At 42.5% G+C, this 26965-nt stretch overlaps 1 protein-coding gene across 1 annotated transcript; it reads left to right on the top strand.

Annotated features, from left to right (window-relative positions):
- The first annotated feature begins 4866 nt into the window (after positions 1-4866).
- On the top strand, positions 4867-26741 carry MELK (maternal embryonic leucine zipper kinase). Its single transcript, XM_065657045.1, has 15 exons — positions 4867-4893; positions 5432-5575; positions 7036-7104; positions 8223-8315; positions 9463-9561; positions 11568-11636; positions 12182-12280; positions 13231-13317; positions 16031-16159; positions 18667-18813; positions 19800-20025; positions 22546-22639; positions 23086-23254; positions 25303-25406; positions 26526-26741. Exons 1-15 carry the CDS (start codon positions 4882-4884, stop codon positions 26701-26703), a joined length of 1719 nt encoding a protein of 572 aa, XP_065513117.1. The 5' UTR covers positions 4867-4881; the 3' UTR covers positions 26704-26741.
- The last annotated feature ends 224 nt before the right edge of the window (positions 26742-26965 follow it).

Below are 26965 nucleotides of genomic sequence, written 5' to 3'. Positions count from 1 at the left end.
CTGTGGGGGCTGGCAGGAAGGAGGAAAAACCCCAACTCCTGCCCCATCCCAGGAGGGCTCTGCTCCCTGCACGGGTGAGGGTCAGTGTGGGCAAGGCAGAGAGAGACTCCAGGGGCACACTGGACATTGGTGGCCAGCACTCTTGGGCTGATCCCGGCACCCCTGCCTCTCTCCTGTCCCTGGGGAGAGCTGGGGGGGCAGGGGTGACCCTGGCTGGAGGAGCTCCAGAGGTCCCCACAGAACCGGGCTCTGACCTCAGCTCTGTTCCTTTTCATCCCAGCCCTTCAAGACCAGGCAAATGACAAAAGCCTCTCAGTCTCTTCCCTGGCTTCTCAAACCCTGCTGATCTTGGAGTCTGCAGTGAAAGAGCCTCCCTCTGGCTTTCGCCTGCAAGCACTGTTCTACCAGCTCCGGAGGGCATGGAAGAGGAGAAGGACCCCTGCCCTGGGAAATGGCTGATGGTGCTGCTGGAGCTGTGTGCAGAGGTGGTGCCATGAAGCCTGAAGAAGAGGCCAAAGGCTGTGGCAGCGCAGCGAGAGGAACGCTTGGTGGTTGGTGACCCAGGAAGGAAATGGGCATCCTGTAGGATGGAAGCAGAGGCCCTAGCCCGGCCAGCCTGCCTGTGTCTCCCAGCCATTGATAAAAGTACTGTGGAACTTCACGTGCTGTTTGAGCTCTTCTTCCCCATCCCGCACTGCCCCGATGAGGCCCAGACACCTGTGGGGTGCCTACACTGCCGGGTCCTGCACAAGGCCCTGTGGAGCCACGCCGCTCCCCAGGACCCCTAGAGAAGCCTGCTGGGCCCCCACACACCCCCACAGAGCCCTGCTGCCCCCCAGACAGCAAGCTGCAGCTGAGAGAAAGCCAACCGTCCCTAAAACATCTTCTGAAGAAGGCACCGCAAGCAGAGCTGGCGGCTGTCAACAAGCTAGCCATCGCACACAATGCTTAAACCGCTGGTGCAGGCCCAGCTGCTCTGCACCTATTCCCAGACGTTCTCATCCCCTTAAAACAGTTACTTTGTCAACTACTTTCCAAGCCCTGTGAAGCTCTGTTTTATGAGAACTTAGGAAAAGCTCAGCACTGGAGGCTTAGGGCAATGTGGTTTCCCTCCTGGCCTGGCTCTGGTCTGGCATTTCTATTAAGACTAGTAACATTCCAATATGATGAGCAGCTGGCAGGCGGTGAGCTTGTCGCTCCAGCCAAGGAGCGTCACTGCCCAGACAACTAGGCAACGTTCACGCGCATCGCTGCAGCGTATGGCAGAAGTGAGAGGTTCGGAGGTCGTTAGCCCCATTGCCTGTTTTCCCAAGTGCACAGGGCCTGGCCGGGCCACAGTTCATTTTCTTCATAGCAGCTCGTATGGCGCTGTGGGTTAGACCTGTGAGCCAAGCAGTGCTGATAACACACTGATGTTTGGCTGCTGCTGAGCAGTGTCTGCACAGCTTCAAGGCCTTCTCTGTGTCTCGCTCTGCCGCCCCAGTGAAGAGGTGGGCGGGGGCACAAGCGGTTGTGGGGGAACACAGCCAGGCAGACCACCCCAGCTACCCAAAAACATATTCCATGCCACATCATGCTGTGCTCAGCAACAAAAAGGGAGGGGAGGGGAAGAGTGAGGAGGGGGTTTCGGGAGGTTAGGGAGCGTCCCTTTGCATCTCATCGGCCATAGGTCTACCCACAGGTGGCGCTAGAGATTTGCCTCTTGCCTTCACATTGCTTGCTTTCCTTTCTCGTCTTTCTCTCTCCTTCTGCTTTGGCTTTGCTCAGGAAGTGATTTTCATCTTGACTCGGCAGGTTGCTTGCTTTTACTCTCCCCATCTCCCTCCCCCAAGCCAAGCGAGTGGCTTTGTGGAACTTCCGCAGCCTACCAGGGTTAACCCTCAGCACCAAGGTATCCTGCCTTCTTTCAGTCTACACCAGCAACGAGCTACACTTGCCTCTCTCATTCGGTGTCTTTGCGAGAGTCACGTAAGGAAGGACTGGAAACACAGCAGTGAAATTAACCAGTGGTTTTCCTAACAAGTGACTGTGTTCATCAGCACACAAGGAGCTGTTAATTGGCTGATGCAGAATAGAATATGACAATCCCTCTAGAAAAGACGTGTACCAGAAAGTAAAACACCCTCCATCCTGCCCAAAAGGAACGGCCCTATTGTCTGTCCCCAAAGCGTCCTTCTTCATTTTATTCCAGAGAGAATTGAACCTTACTCTGTTAAATGTAGGTCACTTTATTTGGGGAAAGATTTAATCTCTCTGGGACCTTTCCAAAGGAGAGCTAGTTCCTAGAAATAAGATGCTCCACTAGTCTTGTTTGCTTGTTTGTTTGCCTTGTGGCTTTAGGCCAAGACCTCTGGAACGCAGAAAGGCAGAAGGCCTGGCCAGGGAATGGCTGGCCACAGCAAAGGCGGCCTGTCGATCCCCGCCTTAACAGAGCCAGCCCAGCATGTCTGTTCTTCACCTGCTCTGGGACGGCCGCGGGCAGCGCGAGGGTGGTGTAATAGACTCATATTGTGAATTTGTTGATCAAACCGGGTGAACAAAATATGTTGGCATGATTGCCTGGGGGGAGAAATGTAATGGAGTTATGTGGGTGAAGTGTGCTGCACGTGTCCAAGGGAGCGGGGGTCGCAGCCTGCGGTGTGGAGGAAAATTATTGCCTTCATCCCACGACCCCCTAGCAACAGGACGCCCAGCCGCAGAAGACATCGGACCAAGCCACGCCAGCCTGGAAATCTACCTGGAGACCGGAAAGTTATAAAAGAGGTTCTCTGGTGGGACGGGGTGCGCGCCCTTGGTAGAGCTGAGACTCCCCGGCCGCCCAGCACTGTTTTGCCTGTTTACTGCTTGCTTAATAAATTCTAATTCGATAATTGAGATTTGCATACGGTTTCGCTTATAACAGGAGGCGGGAAGGGCCACCTGAGCACGGCCGACCGGGCCCGCGAACCATGCTGGGAACTGTAGTCTCCCCAGGGCCGCGAGCAGGGCGACGCCTCATGCGCGGCCGTCTCCGGCGGCTGTCAGGGGCGGCGGTTTCCCCGGTGGGCTCGGGGGCTGTTTCCCGTCTGTGTCGGGACCGAGCGCAATGGAGCCCGTTCCCGTCGGCAGCGGGATGGCTGCACAACCCCTCTCCCCATGGCCGTGCTGCCTCCCCCGCCCCGCTTCCGCCTGCCTCCCAGCATGCACGGCGCCTCCCGCCTGTTCCGCTCGCCTTGCGCGGTGATTGGCCCCTTGGCTTCCACGGCCGGGAGATTTGAACAGTAACGGCTGCGCTGGGAGGCGGCTGCCGCGTCGGTGAGTGCTGTTCGTGTCCCTCCCTCCCCGCAGCCGCCGGTGCCGGTCAGAGACCGCGGAGCTTCTCGCTCTTCTGCCGGCGGCAGCGTCCTGGGGAGGCCGGGGACACCCGGCTCCTCTCGCCGCCTCTCGCCGGGCAGCCCAGGGGGGCCGGACGGGTCCGCAGCGGAGCTGGGCTGCGGGCGGCGTGGGAGCAGCGCCCAGAGCCGCCTCTCGCCTGAGCTGCCGCCAAGGTGCTGCCCGCCAAGGGAGAGGGTCGCTGCGGTGTGTCCACTGGGGAGGAAACTGGCGGAGCCGTTATTGTTGCTGCTGCAGAGCAGCCGCCCGCTCTGGCTGCGAGGCGCTGGCGAGGAGCCCCTGGAAGCCGCTGGTGTTCGGTCTGACACCCCTCGTGAATTTGCTGCTGGGTGTGCAGCGCTTGGCTGGGAAGGCAGGTCGCCCCACCGCTGGCGCTGCAGCGAATCTGCAAAATTCAGGTTCCGCAGGTCTGCTCAGGGCGGAAAAGCACGAACGCTGGCTATGCTTTCTGCTTGCAGGTGCCGAGAAGAACTGCAGGTCCCTGTTCCTCTGAGAATGGCTGTAGGGGACTATGATGAAATCCTCAAGTACTATGAATTACGTGAAACTATTGGAACAGGTAGGTATAATCTGTGAATGCAAACAGGTATGTACAATCTGTCTAACATTATAGTATTTATCAGAGTATAGATTAGCTGTTATTGCAGAATATATAGGTCATGTTTCGTGTGTGTATTTTGGGGGGCGTAGCTTTGAAAATGTAATTGGAAGCTGGTAGTAGTAATCACCTTTCCTCTAATGAAGACACTGCACACTGTGCATGTTAGATACTCCAGTGTAAATGGGCTTATAGACAAGAAAGCATGTTATAGCACTGCACTTTAAATGTCTCCTTTTCGAATTCTAGGTGGATTTGCAAAGGTAAAACTTGCGCGACATCTTCTCACTGGTGAAAAAGTTGCAGTAAAAATCATGGACAAACTTGCTCTGGGGGTAAGCCAAAAGATACTTAAGTTGATAGCATCCTTTGCTGCTCTTGTGGAGTTCTCAAGAACACAGCAGTTTGACATGTCAAAATGCTGCCTGCTTGTCCTGTTGGCTATTGATGGATGCTGTAGAATTGAATTTTAAGAGAAGACCGCCAATCTTGTGCCTCTTGTGTAGAGGGCAGCATTCTCTGGCTGTAAAATTGAGAAAGTTAAAGATTATTACAGTAATTCAAACACAATGCTGATGAGAATATTAGCTATTTATGTTTGTCCCTCTGGGTTTTGCTGGCCAGTGTGCCAGAACTGTAGGTGAGTAATGGCAGAGCTGTTGCTGGATTGAATTTGGGAAGTTGAATTGTCTACTGTCGTATACATTCTGTGAAAGTTAGTGTTGCACAATAGTCTGATGCTTACTGTGATGTACAGGCTGTCAGAGTAGTTTACAGTTTCATAGCTTTTTGTTGTGGTCTCTTAGGATGACTTGCCTCGTGTTAAAATTGAAATTGATGCCATGAAGAACTTGAGTCACCAGCATATTTGCCGGTTGTATCATGTAATAGAGACATCCAAGAAAATATTCATGGTCTTAGAGGTAAGAAGTGGTGTTTCTTCCATGGCAAAAGTTCCAGGTTTTAGCTGTAGTGGTAGATAAGTGTTCAAATGAAACCATGTTAAAAAATGATCTCAATGACCGGTGTGTTCAAGATGCTGTAGTTTAAAAGTGAAGCTGGTAATACATCCTCTATTCTCTCTTGTAAAAGGTGCTCTTCACTGTTTACAATAACTGAAATAACTTTAATTCCTACCTTTCACTTTAGTCATTTTAAAATGGCATCAGCAGGATATTCAGGACCCCGGACCTCCTGTGTGGTTGTCACCTCCTGAGCAATTTGTGTCGCCTGTGATGTTAGTGTGATGTATCTGTTGCAACAGGTCAGGCAAGGGTTGAATTCCTCTGCATGTTCGGTCTGCTGCAGTGCTGGCCTAGGGCATGCTTTGGGGCACTTGAGCACTCCTATGGTAAAGCAGAAGAAAGGGAAGTGTGTCCTCTAGTTGCCATCCAGTGCTCTTGTTGTTTAGATTTCATTACTGTGTTCTAAATGCATTCTCTTTTTTCTGTCTTCATGCAGTACTGTCCTGGAGGAGAGCTGTTTGACTACATCATTTCTAAGGACCGCCTTTCAGAAGAGGAAGCTCGTGTATTTTTTCGTCAGATTGTTTCAGCAATTGCATATGTTCACAGTCAGGGATATGCCCACAGGGATCTCAAACCAGTAAGCCTGAATAGTAGTCAGATTTGCTTAAATAATAATGAACACTGACTTTTATTTCTCCATTAGAGGTCAGAGTAACTTACACCTTCTCTGTTCTCTTGTGCTTAGAGCACAACACCACCTTCTGAAAGTGCATTATTTCTGCTTGCTATTATGTTCTTCAGTGACTATATCTGAGGAAAGATCTTCCTCTGAAAGAGAAGCAGAACAATACACTCCAGTTGGGAGTGGAGGGAAGACATGGATCTGACTTTGAATGTTGCTTAGGCATTTTTATTATCCCACTTACTCTGGCTTGTACCTGGAGGGAGTCTTTATGGTGTCACTCTGTTGTGCAAACCGTTGTGTTTTCACATCCAGAGCAAAATGTGACACCAATACTTTAAACAAGTGGTGGCTAGACAGAGGGCGTTGGGGGAGATGTGTGGTACTGGACTCATCGTGTGGCTTTTCTGTCATTGCAGAGTTTAAGCATAGGTTTAGAGAATGGAAGACTTGAGTCCATTTCTCCTTGAAGAGGTCAGAAATTTGCATTTTTAGAAATCCTGATGTTTCTCAGAAAAGCAAATTCTTAGTGCACAAGCGTTTTCTTAGACAGCTCATGAAATCTGTCTCCAAAGAATTTTTCCCCAAAGGAAGTGTTGTATGCACCTTTTGGAAGGAGTTGCCTTGTGGCTAGAGAGCTGATGGATTCATAGGATCGTGTCATAGCTTGGGTGGGAAGTGAATTCTAGAGGCTTTTGCTTGAACCTCCTGCTCAAAAGCAGTGTCAGACCTAGCTTCTTAGGGCTTTATCCAGTCACATATTTGACTTCTCCCAAAGATGAGGAGGTGTAATCTCTGGGTAGCCTGTTCCACTCTCCACTGTCCCTATGAGGAGAAACACTTTTCCTTATTTCCAATCTGAACATGTCTTGATGTGTGGTGTCTGCATTAAAAGGCTACCCTGAGGTCTCCACTTAGGATTTCTTGTCTGCAGGCTGAACAATCATTTCTCCCTCAGCTTCTCCTCACTAAGCAAGTGCTCCAGCCCCCTGAGCAGACCAGTGGCCATCCACTGAGCTTTCCTCAGTTAATGTCTTTCCTGTGCAGAAGCGAGATGCATTGTTCAAGCTGTGCTGAACAGAGAACTTGAGTAACTTACTCCAAACTACTAGCTGTTCTCCTTTCCATACAGTCCATTATGTTGCTGGCCACCTTTTCTGCCAGAGCACACTGTTGCCTCACATGCAGCTTGCTGTCTAGAAAATCCCCACCGCCAGGCCCTTCTCAGCAGATAAGAGCTAGTATTCCCCATCTGAAATATGGGATATATTCATTAGGAACCAATCACAATCTCCAGAGGAGAGCTTTAGCTAAATGCTAGCTGCTAATGACAAGAAGAAATAAGGTGAGAGAAAATTTGGTTCCTTAGATACTTGGGTGATGGAAGCGCTCATTACTACTTTCTCTTTCACCAGGAAAATCTGCTGATTGATGAGGAGCATAATTTGAAGCTGATAGATTTTGGACTTTGTGCAAAGCCAAAGGTAAGAGTACCAGTTGCTTTCACAGAGTAAAGCTGAATCAGCTACTGCACACAGATTAAAAAAATGCATGTTTGACTTCAGAGTGCAACGCTGAGACCCAAAGACCCTAAATTTGAACTGTTTGCATAGTTGTCATCCAATCTCTAGTTACCTGGTAAGGCCTTAACTGTGTGAGACGGCAGTTAACTGCGTGTTATGCCCAGACCGTTAGATCATTTTCTGCTCTTACACTTCATCTTTTATTGTAATCTAAGGCAGAGATCACCTTGTATGTATAGCACCTGCTCTCACATATAAAAGCCCATAATATAAAGCTTATGTTCGTGTGTGTTTTTCCTTAATAAGCTTCAATTATGTATGTCTTTTTTTCAAATGTATTTTTTTCATGTATGTAGAGATTGTGGATTGATCAAATAGTTTATTCCAGTTACATTTACAAATGCTTCTGAGTTGTTTCCCGAGTCTGAGATTGGTTTCTAGGAGCCCCTTCCCTTTGTCAGCTTAACGTGCGAGGTGTGTGCTGTTGAGAAACAATTTAATAGGAAGAAGGTCTTACTGATCCAAAGACAGTTACTTGTCCTCAGATCATTTTACTTAAGTTAGCATCTTGCAGGCAATCAAAACTATTAGACTATCATCTCAGTGGTATAATATTGTCTTATGCTGGGCTGTGTAGAACAAAGCTCAGGCAAAGTTATAACATGGTGTTAACAAGGAAGTATTTTTAGTGTTTCTTCATAAATTATTGCATTAAATATTGGTACAAATAACCAGCTAGCCTCATTCCCAGTAGCTCTTGGTTCACTTCCTCCCACATTCCCTCTCTCTTCGCAGTCACAAAGGGAAGTATTCTTATCAGAGGAGGAGCTGCAGAAAAGCCTGTTACGATAACAGATGGATGACCAGCTTGAGAGCCCCACATTTATAGGATGCTCATGGTCTTAGACAATTTTTGCCTAGTGAAGCCATATACTACACCAAAGCCAAATAAAAGGGGAATGTAGATGCACAGCAGAGGAAAATGAAGCCTCTGAGGCTGCTAACGTGTTGTTGCTGGAAGACTTAAGCTGTATTAAAGCCAATGCTTCTGTATGATTGAGGTTTTTTTATTACTCTAGGGTGGCCTTGATTACCATCTGAACACATGCTGTGGAAGCCCAGCATATGCAGCACCAGAGCTGATTCAGGGCAAAGCATATATTGGCTCAGAGGTACGTAACACAGTTTTGTGTTAGTGTGGTTTTTTTTTTTCCCCTGTATATTTAAAGATGATGAGGTTCAGATATGCTCACTTGGTTTCTCTTCCGAATGCCGCTGGATAACATTGCTTAGGTAGTTCTCAGAAGCTGTGTGGCGCCTTAACAGTTGCAGTCTGGAGTCACACGTGGTGTTCTGGGCCAGAGATCATGTAGCTGGCTAGTTTGACTAGTGCTTTGCTATCTCCGTTGGTTGCTCCATAATTTAGTGGCCTACAAAACAGTAACTTAAACTTCCTCCTACTGCACGTTCTTTCAAGTAGCAATTTGTTATTATCCAGCTCATGTTGTAAATTCTTGTGTACCCTCGGTATCTGGTATGCTTTACCAGGACTCTCTTTGTCTTGAAATTTGTGTATCAAAACTTGCTGTCTTCATACTGCACGGTGTAGTGAAATTTGAGGGAAGAAAAAAGGTGGCATTTATCCAGCTTTGATTCCACATCAAGAACACTAGGAGCTGCTGTTTGCCTTTGTCATCCAAAATGCTACAGTCACGATCCCCTCAAACTTCCTAAGTTGCTGTGCTGTTGCAGTCAGTCTTTTTTCCTTTTACATGGCTTTGCACTGCTGTCCCTAACCCTTGGCCTCTTATTCCTGCTTGCTTTTTTTTTGTTTGTTTGTCTTGTTTTCCATGAAGACCAGTGCTTTTCAAGCCTCTTTTTTCTTTATGGTCCAAGTGGGAATTACAGTATGAGGTTGTACGAGCAGGTGTACTTTGTCATGCCTATAGAGAGAAGCAGCAGTAGGGCTCTGAAGTTGACTGTAACTGTGCTGACAGCTGTTGTAGTCCGTAATACGTTACCATAAGAAATCCCTCGTGTTGGGTCTGATTTCATTTTTGCCAGTGAAATCCTTGTAGATTGATAGTAATGCAGCAGTAGTCTAAGGAGAGGATATTGGTGTTCTAGCTTGACCGAATCGAACATTGAATTTGGGTTCTGTGCTTTCACTTGAAATATTCGGGTTCTGTCCAGAATGAAGGAGCCTACTTTTCGTGAGGTGTACCTATGTGGGCTTTGCCGAAGAGGACAGTATTGCCTGTCTGTAAGCCATTTTAGACAGATCACGGTCATGAACTTCCACTTGCTTTTATTTTTTAGGCAGATATTTGGAGCATGGGAGTACTGCTGTATGCCCTGCTGTGTGGCTTTCTCCCCTTTGATGATGACAATGTCATGGCTGTCTACAGGAAGATAATGGTAGGTATTGATGGTGCTAGAATACACTAGGAACAGACATTGGTAATCACTATGAGAGGCCTTTGCTTTTCTGACGGCAGAAACTGTTCAGCCATGCCTTGGGCAAAAGGGCATATCTGCTGAATTTTGTTACACTTTGCTACTTTTCCAGTCAATATTTTCTGTGGGTTTATTTCTATCCTCAGTCTGTCTTCGCTGTACTCTAGCTCTGTTCTATAACATGGTAGGAAATTGAGTTTCAGGAGAAGCATTATTTTGCTGGTGGGCTGGATTTCTGTTTCGGAGTCTTTATCTGGCTTTGCACTTTATAGTATGGAATAGGATTGCAAACATTTCATTTGATTTACCAAAATAATGTTCTTAAATGTCAGCTATTGTCATAGGAAAAGTAGGATTCTGCATTTGCTGTCATGCTTTCCTCCTCCAAAATGAGGAGAAAACATAAGACAACCTAATCAAAAGGAAAGCATTGAATAAACAGTAAGTAATAGAATTCAGTAAATGGTTCTGTTTCCCTGTAAAATCCTCCTGATGCATCTGAACAGCCGCGGTTTCACATCCCACACATAGCCCTACCAACCACTTCCAAGCTGCCATAAAATTTATGTTGGTAAAGCTTCCAGTAAGGGAGTGGGGTGAGGAGTAGCTGTGTTGGGTAAGGTCTTTGGCTTCCTTTACCTCTTTTTCCCTCCCTCACCCAGAGTCTGATATGTTTAAAAAAAAAAAAACCCAAAACCAGAGTGCTCAAGGACTCTGGTAGGAGGCAACTGACAGCTGATCCACACAGGGAGTGGTTTGGGGTGTGTAAGTCAGAGCTGTATAAAGCGCAGGACTGGTTCATCAAACAGCATGGAATTTTAGTCTGGAATTGGGATGGGCTTGAGCAACTTGACAGAAGATCTGTAGGAAGCTCAGCCTGAGTTGTTGTAAAGAACTTGAAAAAAAGGAAGCAGTGGCTAACTGATCCAAGGAGATCTTGTAAAGGTGCTGATACTCAGGTGAGTCACCATTAAAATGTTATGACTGTCCTACTTGCATAATCACAGAGTATCTTGAGTTGGAAAGGACAAACAAAATGCAGGTTACATGCGTTACTTGACTTGGGTTTGTTTCAGAGTAAAGTTATGTTACAAAACAGCCTACAAACTACTTATAAATAGCTCATTAGTAGTGTCTGTAAAGATGTAACTTAAATTCTTCAACCTGTGATGTCAAAGCAATACATACTCTACTTAGAAATGTCGCATACAAGCCAGCCATTTTGTTATTGACGCACTTCTTTGTAGAAAGAAAACTACCATGACAAATTGATAGTTATGCTATTTCACAATGACTGGTTACTGATTTTTATTTTTCTCCATTTTCGTTGAGAAGGAAATAATCCTTGATGGTGAATTTGGTTTGTTTTATGCCTACTGTTGTTGTACCTCAAATCTAAAAGCCATTTTCAATTTTCTTCTAATCAAGAATTATAAAAGCACCAGTAAATAATACGATAGAAACTTACCTGTTAGATCTGCAGCCTTTTTCCTGTCTACAGTATGAGTAGAGATCTAAACTCTATCATTAGATGTAACCTAAATGTTGAGGATGATTTATTGTTAGTGTATAAAACGTAGTGATTTCCATGATTGTTCACATTTCAAAGTGCTAATATAATTTGTTGAAGCTCCAACATGTTTGCATTTCTAAAACATCATTATCAAGTTGATATGATAAAACAAAGCAATGGATAAGGAGCAGTTTAGCTGCAAAAGTGGACTGTTAGAAATGTCATGCAAGCTGAGTGGGTGGAAACTGCAGCTAGTAATTCAAATATGGTGTTTTCCTTACTAATACAGCTGGGGTTTAGTACTACCATTAAATTTATTGAAGTGTTTCTTAAAACTTAGTTTGTGTGTGCCTGCTGTTCCTCCTTTTTGTCCACAGACATCATCCGAGTAATATAGCAATTCTTTTTGAGCTAGCTGTTCAAGGTTCTTTCTAAATTGCCTTCTTTTCTGCAGAGAGGAAAATACAGTATTCCAAAGTGGCTCTCTCCTAGCAGTACACTACTGCTTAACCAAATGCTGCAGGTAAAGGTATTGCTTCTGTTCAATAGGTCTATGAATACTATTGCATAGGGCAAAACATTGCATAATGAAAGACTTAAACACTTGGTGTTTGAAGAAGTTTAGTTCTAAAATTTTGAAGAAAAGCTTAATATTACCTTCTGCTGAAAATTCTTTGAGAAGAGTGATTTCGTATAGGAAATATTTAAACTTTGCTTAATGATGAAACCAAGTCTTCAGGCAGCCTGCAATTGGTTGTTCTTAATTGTGCTATATGAATAAAAGCTGTTCTTTCAACCAAGTTAAACAGACTGAACATGCATTTGGGCTACATCTAAGCGATCTAGCCAATGCTTAATATTCCTGGAACACTTATAGTAACTGTAGGTTCTATATATGCTTTTCATAGCTCATGTGTTTGACCTTCCTTTTGGTGAAGCTATGAGGCAGTATCCATTTCCATTTGAGCTTCTAGCCTCTCTAAAATTCTGATTAGAAGACCAAATATTTCTTCATTTCTTCTCCATGATTTAAGTATCAGCTTGATTTTTTTTTTTATTGCTCACCAGGTGGACCCAAAGAAGCGAATTACAGTTAAACATCTATTAAGGCACCCTTGGCTCCTGCAAGGTTATGCTGATGCTGTTCAGTGGCAAAGTAAATACCCAGTAAGTATGCTTGTCAGATGAATACTACAGTATATAATGTAATCTTTCTGGGCTTACTACTGTCCTCACAGCATGAGGGTGTGAAGACATTTCTCCAAAGATGAACTTCAAAGATGGTTCTTTCCTGATTCTTCTTTCTGTCCAAACATTATTACTTTCTCCTGATTTCTCTTGAGGAATTTCAAATGTGTTTTTGTTGTATTCTGCAGCTGGTGCATAATTTGCAAAATAACTGACTTCTCATCAAAACATGAAGTATTTCTGTGTATGAATGAGCAGTTGTTTCTTCAGACTGCTTGGTAAATACTTTACTAAAGTTGCAAAATGCAAATGTTCTGGAGAGCATGTTAAACATCATTATGGTTTATCTGTATCTAGTCCTCACTGAAAATTGATAGCTTGAATAAAAATGTTACCTCATTGAAAGTACGTTCGAGCTGTGTCTCTGTCATTTTTTACTTGTGTTGGAGATGAAGGTAATGCAGAGAGGGGGAAAAAAATCTGTCAGCCACAAGTAGTGAGAAGTTCCTGCATGTTTGCAGGCAATGCCTGCCTTTGCCCACTGGATGCCACTGTTTCTCCAGATATCTTTATAGCTTTACTGCCCTGGCAGCATCAGTTCTGACTGGCTCTAGAAAAATGTACATGTCTAGTAGCTTTGAATATTTAAGCAGATATGAAAGTGCAGCATCCATTCTAGTAAAAACCTCACCTGCTGTCAGGCTTTCTTATTTGAATTCACAGCTTCTTGCCAAGGGGAGGGCCAGACTGTGAAGTTGATGAACTTGTACGAGTTTTTCAGTCTGTTCCGTGTTTAGGTATGATGCTAACTATTGAAAATACAAGGTCTAAAACCAGGCCACTGGGCTTCATGACAGTGGCACAGTAACATATGGATTATGAGACTAATTGAAAGCCTTATGCTTCAAATATCTATCATGTTCTTGCAGCTGGGACATCTTGATGAAGACTGTGTAACGGAGCTTTCAGTGTTTCATAAACAGAGCAAGGAGAGTATATCGGAATTAATATCAGAGGTAAGTAGTATATATCATTAATTCATGGTAATTAAACATAGAAATGATGTAAATAAACTTAGTTTAAATTAATTTAAATTTAATAAACTGTTAATAAACAGGCTAATGCTCATTTATTCTTAAATATGAAATTTTTAATACTTTTCAGAATTAAGGAGCGCTTTCAGAACTCCAGAATCTATCCGTAGCTACAGTTTTGAAGTTCATTTTTTTTTTCCTTCCTTAATTGTGCTTGTGGTGTTTCATAAACCTTGTGGTCAGTTTCACCATGGAAAAATCCTTCTGAATCTCTTAAAGTCAAAATGGACATTCAGAAATTTGTAGTTTAGCAACAGATGCCATTTGCTGCATTAAATCTTTGCTTTGAAATGGTTCAATAGCACCAACCAGTTGGACTATAAAATACATTTTTTGGGGTTACTATTCTTGTTTTTTGAAAAAAGTTAATATGTTTAGTCACTTTTGAAGACAAATGACAGAAGTTTAACTGACTACCTCTAGAAGAATTGTACGAATGTTAGCAATGACATTGCAAGCTGTAGAAGGGACTTAAAACATGACGTGTACTCCAGGTTTAACTTGAATCTGAAAATTCTCCCTTGAAACTGAATTTTTTGCTTCTTTGTACATGGCAGCAGTGACATAGTTCTTTCCTTTGGAAAAAAGTGTTAAGGTTTCCACATAACTTGTAGAAACAGACTTTTAAAATGTATGTGATACTTAAGATGGATTTGTGGAGTTAATGCTACTTGTTCTTCAGTTATAGGTAATAATGTGAATAATCTGTCTACAAGGGGAAAAGTCCACATAGATTCGTGGCATTTTTCCTAATATTTAATTGCCTCAGTCTTCAATAGTAAGACCAGCCGAGCTCCAGCACACAGCCCCCTGAGCCAGAAGACAGGGACAGGGAGCAGAATGAAGCCCCATAATCCAAAGGGAAATGGTTGGTGACCTGCTACACCACTTACACACAAGTCTATGGGATTGGGTGGGATCCACCCAGTGGTACCGATGGAGCTGTCGGAGGTGATCACCAAGTCACGTTAACTATTTATGAGCAGTCCTGGCTAAGTGGGGACATCCCGGTTGACTGGAATTTTGCAAGTGTGACACCCATCTACAAGAAGGGCTGGAAGGAGGATCTGGGGAATTACACGTCTGTCAGTATGACCCCAATGTGGGGGAAGTTCATGGAGCAGATCATCCTGAGTGCCATCACATGGCACATACAGGACAACCAAGCCATCAGGCCCAGTCAGCATGGATTTATGAAAGGCAGGTCCTGCTTGACCAACCTGATCTGCTTCTACAACAAGTTCACCCACTTAGTGGATGAGGGAAAGGCTGTGGATATTGTCCACCTGGACTTTAGTAAAGTCATAAGTCGTGTTCCCCAGGGCTCAGTATTAAGGCCAGTTCCATTAAATATCTTTATGAAGGATCTAGATGAGGGGATCGAGTGCACCCACAGTAAGTCTGCAAATGACACCAAGTTGGGTGGGAGTGTTGATCTGCTGCAGGTAGGAAGGTTCTACAGAGGGATCTGGAGCAGCTGGATTGTTGGGCTGAGGCCAATTGTCTGAGGTTCAACAAGACCAAGTGCCAGGTCCTGCACTTGAGTCACAACAACCCCATGAACACTACAGGCTCAGAAGAGTGGCTGCAAAGTGCCTGGTGGAAAAGGATCTGGGGCTGTTGGTGACAGTGGCTGAGCATGAACCAGCATGTGCCCTCGAATCCTGGGGTCAGTTTTGGGCCCCTCACGCCAAGAAAGCCCTTGAGGTGCTGCAGCGAGTTAAGGGAAGGGAACAGAGCTGGAGAACGGGCTGGAGCACAAGTGTGATGGGAGCGGCTGAGGGACCTGGGGAGTTCAGCCTGGAGGACAGGACCTGAGGGGAGGCCTTCTGATCTCTGAACTGCCTGAAAGAAGGTTGGAGCCAGGGGGATCGGGCTCTGCTCCCAAGGAACAAGCACCAGGACAAGACGAAATGGCCTCAGGTTGTGCCAGGGGAGGTTGAGGTTGGATCTTGGGAACAATTTCTTCCCCAAAGGGCTGTTGGGCATTGGAACAGGCTGCCCAGGGCAGTGGTGGAGTCACCATCCCTGGAAGGGCTCAAAAGACATAAAGATGAGGTTCACATGGTTTATTGACAGTGTTGGGTTAACAGTTGGACTTGATGATCTCAAGGGTCTCTTCTATGATTCTGTGGAGGACTTCTAATCGTTTATAGCTAATTTAAACTAATTGTAATATGCTGCAAAGCTGTCAAGCATTGTGCCAATGTTCCTCACACAAGCAGAGTTCCTGAAAATTATGCAAAAAGTTTGTTCCACTCGTGGGGGAAGAATGGGGGGAGAGTTAAAAAAAAAATTGAGACTTTGTTGGAAATATTGGCTAAACTGAGTGAATAGCTTTGCCATTCACTTCAGTAGATAGATTCTGGCCGCAGCATTAGTTTTCACTGTAGTGAGCATACTACAACCTAACTTGCAAAGAACAATAACCATAGTCTGTTTCTTGATCTCAAACACATAGTGTGGATCAGCTGAAGTCTGAAACTACACTTAGGTGATCAAACAATAAGGATTCACATCAGCTAAAAAAACTTGTAAAAACGCAGAAGTTTTCAGAAGGCTGAGCTTGCTTTATACTTAAAATGTTTCTAATAAGGAGATTAAAATACTGCTTTTTTTTTTTTTTTCCCCCCAGTGGAAATATGACCAAATGTCAGCAACATATCTCTTGCTTCAGTCCAAGAAGGCTCGTGGCAAGCGTGCTCGCTTAAGGGTTCCATCTCTAAGAGGGCATGTCAGTACAAAACAATCAGTAGTCCTAGAGGTAAGTTTTTTGAATTCAACAGGACAACAAACTGATTAAAATGCTGCTCTGCATTACCAAAGTTCTGCCTGGGAAGATGGACTGGTGCCCTAAACATGAGTAAGAGAACACGTGTGCAGTCAGGCAAAGTCTTGGTCATTAAATAGTTCAGTCTCCTCATCAGCATGTTTTAGCAAGCTGGTCTGCTCCTAGGAATTGGCATTACCAGAATAACTATCTGGGAGGACATGGCACATTATCAGTACTGCAGTGTATCTCCCCTAGGCTACTCATAGAAATGGACTAAAATTGCCCATTTTCTGGCCTATGTGATCATTCCGGTTTTTCCTCTGTGATACCTATCTTCTTGCTGCACTCTTTCACAAATAGTCTCTGAATATTTTTGTACATTGCTAGTTGCATTTAGCATACCTTAGTAAGGAAAGTCTTCTGAAGTATCCTGGCGTGTCATCTGGGCAACCTACTTTGAGATGACATGGACATTTCATGAGCTGATGGTCAAAGTGGAGAGACCTATTCCTTCCTCGTCTGTTTCCCTTTGAAACGCAATCCCAGACAGAATTCTGTTTGAGTAAAGGAAAGACATTGTTGATATTTTCCTGATGAACTGAATTCTTGAATGGTTTTGTATATTTTATGGTAATTTCTGTTCCTGTGGTTGATAGAGGAGTACAAATAGGGCAATTCAGAACTTGTCCAAAGTTGCTAAACTGCTTGCAATATCATATATAATTTGCAGCTATATGTGATGTTGGTGATATTCTTGTATATTGGACAAACTCAAAAGCATTCAGTAAAATTGCAGACTTCCTGTTAGACATTCCCCCTTAAACTATAGACAATTACGTAACATTGTCAGCTAGCCGTCTGAATATGTTCTTCTCTGCATAGAGAAAAGCACTCGGAATAAATACTTCCTTAAACATCTGACTCAGTTGCATGTAAATAATTTCAGTTCACTTATAAATGGCTTTGAAACGCAGATGAGAATTCCAGAGTTATCAGTGCTGCATAACAGGTCATGAATCGTAAGTGTTGCTGAATATGCATAATGTGATTTCTGTGATCATGGGGCCTTAGTCTTCTACAGTCAGGTGATTTTTAAGGTGAAGGTTCTCTAGGTTTAATAGCTCTGATGCTGTCAAGTTGTTATACTTCATCTGTAGTGGTGTCCTAGGTAAACTGATCTGGCTAATGCTGCTATCTACCACATGCATTATACCTTCACAGTTGATTGTGAAAACCATGCCTACACAACACAACAATGAATTAGTCTTTCTACAGTGCTCAGGACACATTTAACTTATCTGCATGTAGATACTGAGTGAATATCAACTGAATTTGCTGAAATACCTAACTAGCAAAGTTCTCTGGCTAGAGCTTCTCTAATGTGAAGACAACCAAGCAAACAGAACCTTTAACTTAGCCAGTTTCTGAATTTGGTGGCATAAGCTTGTACATAATACTGCCTTATTTGAAGGAGTTTGATGTAGAAATATGTTCAAAAAAATTCACCATGGCATGAATTTTGTCTGGAACACAGTAGCCAAGGAATCCTATTCAGGCATTCATACTGTAATGGAATGTGATTTCACGTACAATAGTGGGATGTTAGCTTGTCAGCTCTAGCTGGCAGCCCTCTGGTAAGGGCTTTTTAGTAAGTCATCATAGTTGGTCTGCTTGCATAATGGGGAGCTCTGTTTCTATTACAGTAGTAACGACAGATCCGATCATTGCAATGTACTTGATCACAGGTCAAGAGAAACTTACCTGCTAGCAGAACACAGCTTCCTAAAATGGTATCTATACCAGCTGAGGACACATAATTTAAAATAAATGCATGCAATTTCACTGAAGTGGTATGAAATAAGTCCTTGGGAGGAGTTTTCTGAAAATAACAAAAGGTGTTAGAATCTAAGTATACTGTAACATACATCTGATTGTATGTGGCATGAATCATGAAGGTTTGTAATCTTGGCTGAAGTTATGAATCCTGTGATTTCAGAACAACTTTTTGGAGGCTAGCAATTCCACGAAGGCTTCTGAATGCTAGTCCAAGTACTGTTGCAGATTCCATAATCATGTGTTTTGCATATAATGTGATTACATTTATCCAGCCCCCTTTACTGCATTATTTTCTTTGGTTCTTTCCAGCTTATTATTTAGCTTCTGGTAGCAAGAGCTTGTGGTCCAAGTCTTGAAATCAAAGTCAGGTATTTTTTGTGAGTTGCTTCTCTTCTTGACACAGGTTATGAAAGATGACTTTGTAATGGTGCTTTGAGAATAATTTCACTTCTGCTTTCAATACAAATGACAAATCACAGTGACAATATTAAAGTCATATTATAAAATGTAGGTCACCAGCATGGAAACTTCCATTAGCTGTTAACCATAATTAGGAACTTGGGAAGAAGTAAGATTTAGATTGCAGTGACACTTTTCTGATTAAATCTTCCTTGCGAAGCGCACGACATGCAATAGCATCTCAGTTGAATCTTTCTTTTCAGTCTGAAAAAACTATGACATATGAAGATGTGCCTGACTGCAGTGAAGTACCGCATGCATTTGGATCCATGGAATTTTCTGATACAGCTTCACTCTTTGAAGAATCTCCGTTAGAAGAACTTATTCTGAATGGTCACAGAACAAAACAGGTCTTTGAAGAATAAATGCTAGTTCCTTTAAAAAAATACTAAATTTTTTAAAATCTTATTTTCATTATACATAAATCTTATCACATATTTAAACATTTGGTGGACCCTGGCCAAGGGGAGTTACAAACTGAGTAAAGAAATGTTTTAAATATATAGCTGAACATAAATAGTGGCTTCCTCTAGCTGTAGGCCATGATTCATTTGAGAACTTGAGCTTTGACATTTGGTTTACATAAAAACAGCATATAGGAAATGAGTAAATGAGGCAATGAGGATTTTAAAACTGATGAGAAAACCATAAGGTACAGCAAAGATCTTGGAGCTAGCCTAGAGCTGGACAAGTCTTTGAAGAAGTTCATCCTGTTTGTATTGGACAAGAAAATGTAAAGAGGCATTTCCTCTTGCTACTTCTCCCAAACAGTAAGCAACAGGATGACAGGAAATGGCCACAAGTTGCACCAGGGGAGGTTCAGTTTGGATCTTGGGAAAAATTTCTTCCCAGAAAGGGCTGTCGGGCATTGGAACGGGCTGCCTAGGGGAGTGGTGGAGTCACCATCCCTGGAGGGGTTGAACAGATGGAGATGAGGTTCTCAGGGACATGGGATAGTGCTTGAGTTAGGTTATGGTTGGACTATGATCTTGAGGGTATCTTCCAACCGTAATGATTGTATAATTAAAACTATACAATCAAACCAAATGAAAATTCTTAGATGTGTTTAGATGACCTGGTAGGGAATAGTCCCAAATGTGCAAACTGAAAAATTTGGAAGAACAAATAAATAGCAGATAACTTAAGATGTTTATTAGGAGGTTATAGAAGAAATCAGAAGGACTGAAGAGTTTTTAACTGTTTCACTGAATAGACAAGGATTGCATGGTATTTTGAACCTGCCTTGATTTTTAGAATTTACTTGTCTATAACATTCCTGAATGTGATCAGAATACAGCAAAGGATGTCTTTTTTTCTTTTGTTACATGTCTCGTAGCATTTGAGGCATGATGCTCAACTGGATGCTACCGAATTCACACTGTCAACTCCAGTGACAGGAAAAGTGGCACCAAAGAAGCACAAAAACAAAGAGAATGCTGGTACAGAGTCAGCTTTAAGAAATGAAATGCTCTTTGTGCTTCCTGCTCCAAAGACTCCTTTTGCAAAGAGTCAGATGGAGACGCAAGTACAAACCATACCCTTTCAGGCACCTGCCATCAAAGGTATGTTGAATGTAACTAATGAAAACTTAAAATATATGTATTACTTAGGAATTATTGTAAATTCATATATGAACATAATAGTTGTGTATTCAACACACCTGATTCTGGAAGACTTTAATTTTTGCCATGGTCACCAGCTTGGTTCTTCTAGTACATATAGTAAGGTGCTGCAAGAGACCTGACCATACATCAGGCCATGTTACTTGTATGTTAACTACAGAAGTTGTTGCTCCTTACCATATCACACATGCATGCCTTTTGACACACTCTGTCACAGAGCCAAGTGCCGTTTTCCTAAAACTTGCATCTGGTTCCACTTGTCCGTGAAGGCTGAGAACACAACTTCCTCTACACACTGTTTTTATTTTGAGTGAATATAAAAGTATACTTTTAGTCAAGTCTGCTTTTATCACCTCTTCTAAGAGATCCAACTGGATTTCTCATGGTAGCATATCAGCGTTTTCACAGTAGCAGTCCGGTATAGCAGTGAAAATGCTTCTGTTAACAATGTATAAATCTTACAGTTATGTGATAAACCACAGAAAGCTGTTTAAATTATGGCAGCTTTTCCAGATTACCAGAATTTTCTGTCCTCAGCCTGACCAGCCTGTTACGAAAAACGATGGATCCTGTATGTATATTGACATTCCCTTCATCCATTAATATAAAAGCTTTGGTGTTCATACTGTAAATGCTAAGTCTGTCCTTCAAATGCCGAAGACCTCTTACAGTAGGAGACTCTTACAGATGCTAAGGAACATTGTTCAGAAACAGCAGGTCTTTGCAGGCTCATTCAAGTTATAAAGGATCTTGGACACACTGCTGTTTACTCGCATCTTTTGTGAAGGACTTCACAGAATCACAGAGTGGTTTGAATTGGAAGGGACCTCTGTAGATCCCCCAGCCCAGCCCTGCTAACACAGGGTCACCAGAGCAGATCACACAGGTCGGTCCAGGCGGGTTTCAATGTCTCCAGAGAAGGAGACTCCACACCCGCTCTGGGCAGCCTGGTCCAGGCTCTGGCACCTCCCAGCAAAGAAGTTTCTCCTCACGTTCAGATGGACCCTCCTTTGTTTCAGTCTGTGCCCGTTGGCCCTCACCCTGGCGTTGGGCACCACTGAACAGAGTCTGGTCCATCCTCTGACACCCACCCTGAGATATTGATCCCATTGATCAGATCCCTCTCAGCTTCTCTTCTCCAGCTCAACAGCCCCAGCTCTCTCAGTCTCTCCTCATCACAAAGATGCTCCAGACCCCTCAGCATCTTTGTGTTCCTGTGCTGGACTCTCTCCAGTGATTCCTTGTCCTTCTTGAACTGGGGAGCCCGGAACTGGATCCAGTAACTCCAGATGGGGCCTCACCAGGGCAGAGCAGAGCGGGAGGAACAACTTCGCTCGACCTGCTGGTCACACTCTTCATAATGCACCCCAGGCACCATTGGCCTTCTTGGCCACAAGGGCACATCAATGGCTCATGCTCAACCTGTTGTCCATCAGAACTCCCAGGTCCGTCTCCACAGAGCTGCTTTCCAGCAGGTCAACCCCAACTGTACTGGTGCCTGGAGTTGTTCGTCCCCAGGTGCAGCACCCTACACTTGCTTTTGTTGAATTTCATTAGGTTCATTAGGCTTCATTTAAGGATGTGGACTATGAAGACTAATTGTTTGAGTTTGATTTTTGTCTGAAGATAGTGTGTGGTAACAAGTGAAATTTGACTTCATAGAAAATTTAAAAAGCAGAAGTAGGTACTCCTTCTGAAATGCAAAACAGAGAAACACCATTTCATCTCATTTTGGTTAGATATTTCTGAAGATTAAACAATTAAAAGCTAATTCTTTGTTTCATTGAAACATCTTTGATTCAGGAAAGGTAGTAGTAATGCCGCCTTAGATACAGAAAAATGGAAGTATGCACTGGAAATTTCAAGATCATCATTGTCTGGGGCCAGGTGCAATTCTGTACAGAACTGAAACTTCCAAATTGGATTCAATTGTAACAACTCATTTGTTGACTGTTTCACTTGGTGTTTGCTTCTGCACATTTCAAAACCTTGCTCTGCAGAACTCTGGCAATGTGTGGGTAGTAGAACTATTTAGGCTGTTATATAGTGTGTGTTGTTAAACGTGGCTATACAAACACACCCTCTATGTAAGGGAAATGGCTTGGTGAAGAATGCAACTGTATGACACAGTGAATTTCTCGGTATTTACTCTGGGATCAGTGGAAGAGTAAGAAAGCAATTCTAATCCCCTCCCTTTCCAAATTTCTAATGCTGAACTGCACTGGTTGCTCTAAGGCTTGACTTGTAGAGCCCTGGGGAAATCAGTCACAGTTTTTATTTGTAGAGTAGGGGTAATATTGTTATTATATTAAAAACATATTTTATCATTTTGAATACACAGACCTCAGATAGAAAAGGCGTCTGGTTTCAAAAATAAATTACTAATAATGAGAAATCCTTGCTGAGAATTCTTTTTTAATTGCAAAAACATACTTGCTTTGGCTTGGATGCTTCTTTCAGAGACCCCGTTCACTACAGTCACCCCAATTAAGAAACCCACAGACCCAACAAACACAGATGAATTGACACCAGCTGAGGTTCTTCCTGAAAGAAGGTAAATGTATAGTTATTTATGTACAATTCTGACTTAGAGCAGGACTACTTTAATCCATGTACTGCCTAGGAAGCTTTTTTACAACAACAAGCTGTTATTTCCATTATCTTGTTATGAACCTTCCTAAAACTTCTTTCTACATTCACTAGAAAGCACTGAAGGCAGAGACGTTTTAAAACTATGTAACTCAATTATCTTCAGAATATATTCCTATTTTCCATAACGTAAATTCCTTCTTATTTCAGTTCTCCAGAGGGCTGCAGTTTCTGTATACATCCCTGGCTTTAAATTTCAAGCGATTTTTCAGACATAAACTCTTATAATACACTGCGCTTGCTTTGGTTTTCTTCATTCTGTCGGGTCTGGTAATATTTTAGTGACATATCTGAAATAACCGATTTCTAAACACTGAGGAAAAATTACTGATTAATTTGTTTATGTAACAGGTGTCATTCAGTGGAATTAGATCTCAACCTAGCTCATGTGGATAGCGGCCAAAAGAAGAGAAAAGCCAAAATATTTGGAAGTCTTGAAAGAGGCCTAGATAAAGTTATCACAATGCTTACTCCAAGCAAAAAGAAACGCTCCGCTAGAGATTGTCCACGGAAACTTAAGGTATGGTTGCTGGACAAATCTTACATGAAAAGTACAATTCCTGAAAGCATCCAAGACCTTTAGAAATGGTCTTGTGAAACTTTTGTGATCTGACTTGTCTGTGTTCCACAGTAAAGTGCAGTTTCTCTTAACAGAGATGCATTAACGTGATTATGTCCCACATAGTGCCAAGAGATGTTGTGTTAGTTGGCTCAGGCAAGTCACCAGCAGATCAAGGGAGGAGTTTGGCCATTGCTTTTTATTATGTATCCTAACTGAAAGTTTTTACTCATGTTATTTGTAAAGAGATTTTTTTTTTTTTAGTGTGAAAGCTAGCAATTAATTTTGATAACATTTCTGGCTTAGGTTTCTCTAGTTTCGCAAGTGATATATCTGTTCCATGTCTTTACATCTCAAGAGAAGCTGAGGTTAGACATAAAGCCTAAATAACTACACCTCGTGAAAGAATTTCTGACACTGTTGGTGTAATTTTGGTTTTTAAAGTTTTGATGTCACTGTGTCTGAGCCAGTTGGCTACTTATTCTTCTTTAAGTAATCATAGAAAAAGCAGTTCCTCAGATAGTACATTGCACAGAGCACTTTGAAATTGCATTAATAATTATGTACCAAATTTGACTCATGAGGTTAGTAATAGTTTTGTAGAATACACATCAAATGGCATTGGCATAATACTAGTGTAGCGAACAGAATTTTATACACCACTCAAAAGCAACTAACATACTTCAAAAGTTCTACAAGGAGGCATTTATACTTGCATCTGTAGATTACATGTTTGAAAAACATTATTAACATGAAGGTGGCAAGGCTTTTATGGGGGCATAAACAGTTCCACAGAAATACGTTATGTGTACCTTCAACTGCCTGGCTCCTGGAGTTGCAGCTGTTGGGACACCTACTATACATTGAGAGCCATGCAAAGGACCATTTTGTGTTTAGTAGCCTGTGGAAATGGAATTCAGCTACTGTATTCCAGCTGAAGGCTTTTCCAAGAGGCATTTGTCAGACACAAGCTGGCAGTCTTACCAGTTCGGGACACATATTGGGCTATAAACCTGACCAACTCATCAAACAGGAGTCCAGATTGTGCAAATAATTCGGGAACCTGAGCAACTGGAAACAAAAGCTAGATCTTCTGTCTCTAAAATCTTTTATCATTCTGCATTGGTTTCCCTTGACAATAGTATATGCAAAGTTACTGATGCGTGTCTAGGGACATTGGAGAACAGTAGAGGTAGATAGAATTGTATTTCACAGTGTTACAGAAGTTATGGTTGGGAGTTGTATACATTTTAGGCTGAATGCAAACTGTAAGAACCAGAAACTTTTACTCTGAGTTTGCATCTTCAACCTATGTTTATTTCTGAAGCTATTTTATGATCTTATCTTCTTATCTGCTTCTGTGACTTCATATTAGATAGAGCATTTGCAGCATGTTACAGCTGGCATAGAATTTCTCTCATTACATATGGGTGTCTTAAAATTGTTCAATAAGTCACTCATTGGACAAGTCTGTTAAATGAAGCATTAGATGTGATAGAAAAACCCTATAATAGTAAACTTACGAGTAGTAAGTTACCCTTTTAATTTTTTTTTTAATATGGTGGTGCTTTAGTCCTAGAAAAGCTGCATGGCGCCATCGCTGTTCCTTGATATTGGAGGTGCTCGGTCTTGGCCAGACAAGACGCTGTCCCAGTGGTGGGGTGTGCAGGAGGCTGTGTGGCCGTCTTCTGTGGTCCTCCCAGAATTGCCTCTGGCTACATTCAAGACTTTTAATAGTGTCTGTGCTGCCCTGGCTCATCACTGCTAGTTTGGATTTTATGATGGATTATAGTTCATACGTGCTTTGATATTAATTGTTCAGCAGTTGTTGTTCAGTGTTCCTGTTGCTACTACAATGTCTTAATTATGATAATTTTGAGAAGTTGAAGCATTTATTACTATGGTTAGCTGTTCAAAAGCTTTCTTTATGGAAACTTTTCATAATGTCTTCAGTTCTAGATTTTTTTGGTCCTTGACTCTGTTTTTTTAAATGAACTGTCTACTTTTAGGCACACTATAATGTTACCACCACTCAGCTACGAAATCCAGATCAAATGTTGAATGAAATAATCACCATTCTTTCAAAGAAGCATGTGGAATATGTTCAGAAGGGGTAAGTGTAAAATATTATTACTTCAACTTGTATTTGTCTAAATGGTCAGTACTCTAATCCTTGATAAAGTGAAGTATTTAAACTTACTTTCTCAGCCCCACATTGTAAAATACAATAGTATTATAGAAAGTGTACAGAACACTAAATGAATGTGTGCAGTAAAACTTGTCTACCCAATGCAAAACAATGTTATTTGAGCTCTAATAGAGCTCTCTGACTGACAGATATGAACCAATAATAGTGAGGTCACTCTTAGAGATCTGATGTGAATTTTGACTGTCTCTTGTGAAATTACAAATACAAAAGGTTTGTTAGGGTACAGCCGTATGACCAAATCAGACCATTTTGGGAGATAATGTGGATACCTTTTAACCCTTGTTATTGGCAGTTAAAAGACATTAGCATTTAGCCAAGAGATCAGCATTTTAAAAGCTACACAGAATACACACACGTTTGCATGGATTATTTTCATTTGTAGGATTTACTAACTTAGACTAAGGTACCAAGAGTAGGATTGATTCCTAGTTCTGATCAAAGCTTAATGTCTGTTTCCTAACTTCCTAATGCATGAAGGAAATGTTGTGCTCGCTTATGAATATGCATTTTCTAAAGTTCTTGAATATTTAAATGATAAGCATAACCACTGATGCATTTCCAAGAGCAAAATCTGGAAGGATACTGAATAGCGCAGCAGCACCTTCTCCCAGTATAATGATTTAAACTTCACATTCCGTTTTTCCACTCTTCACACCAGCTGAGCTGTAACCTGCCTCTCAGCAACAAGGTCTCCACAGAGAGGAGGGTGGTCTTGTCTAGGAAAAATGTGGGAACATCTCCATTCTTCCAGCTCTGCACTCCGAGAATGTGGGTCTGTGGCTAGCAGTGGTTCCTGTGGCTGGATAGAACGTTGGTGCTATGTGTTGGAACTTGGACGTAACAATAGTGTTCTGGGACTAATGTACTCAAAGCTCTCAGTTCACTAAATTCTTGGTTATTTCCCAGTATTCGCGATAGCAATTGGATAATTTTTATGAAGTGCTTTTATTAATTCAAAATCGCATTTCAAAGCAAACATCAAACAGTTCAATGATTATTCCCTTTTTCCTTTGTTTCATACAGTTACACCCTGAAATGTCAAACACGGTCAGATTTTGGCAAAGTAACTATGGAGTTTGAGTTAGAAGTGTGTCAACTTGGTAAACCTGAAGTAGTGGGTATCAGGCGACAACGGCTTAAAGGTGATGCATGGGTCTACAAGAGACTGATGGAAGACATCTTATCTAGCTGCCAAGTGTGACTGGCTGATGCATGTGCTGAGAAAGCAGCAGGTTTGTATTGAGGCTTTAATTGTAATGTTTTAGAAAAGTCTTTTCAGAAAAGTAATTCTTTGTCACATTCACAGCTGTATTTGAAAAATCTAACATCTTTCTTGGGTTTTTAACTGTCCCTCTTTGTACATATACCTTCTGTATGTTTCCTTTAATATCGATTTTTAAATAAATGTTCTTCAGTATTGCCAGGAAACTTCCTAGCCTGGTACGGCCCTTGGGCTACTACCC

This window comes from Caloenas nicobarica, chromosome Z (genome assembly GCF_036013445.1).
Source record: "Caloenas nicobarica isolate bCalNic1 chromosome Z, bCalNic1.hap1, whole genome shotgun sequence".
Taxonomy (NCBI): Eukaryota; Metazoa; Chordata; class Aves; order Columbiformes; family Columbidae; genus Caloenas; species Caloenas nicobarica.
The sequence above is the reverse complement of the archived record's forward strand: the minus strand, read 5'-3'. Positions and strand labels throughout refer to the sequence as shown.

Coding starts and splice junctions, on each gene's coding strand:
- MELK (XM_065657045.1), top strand. Junction 13,318..16,030: donor TATCGGAATTAATATCAGAG/GTAAGTAGTATA, acceptor TTTTCCCCCCAG/TGGAAATATGACCAAATGTC. Junction 23,255..25,302: donor ATTGTCCACGGAAACTTAAG/GTATGGTTGCTG, acceptor GTCTACTTTTAG/GCACACTATAATGTTACCAC.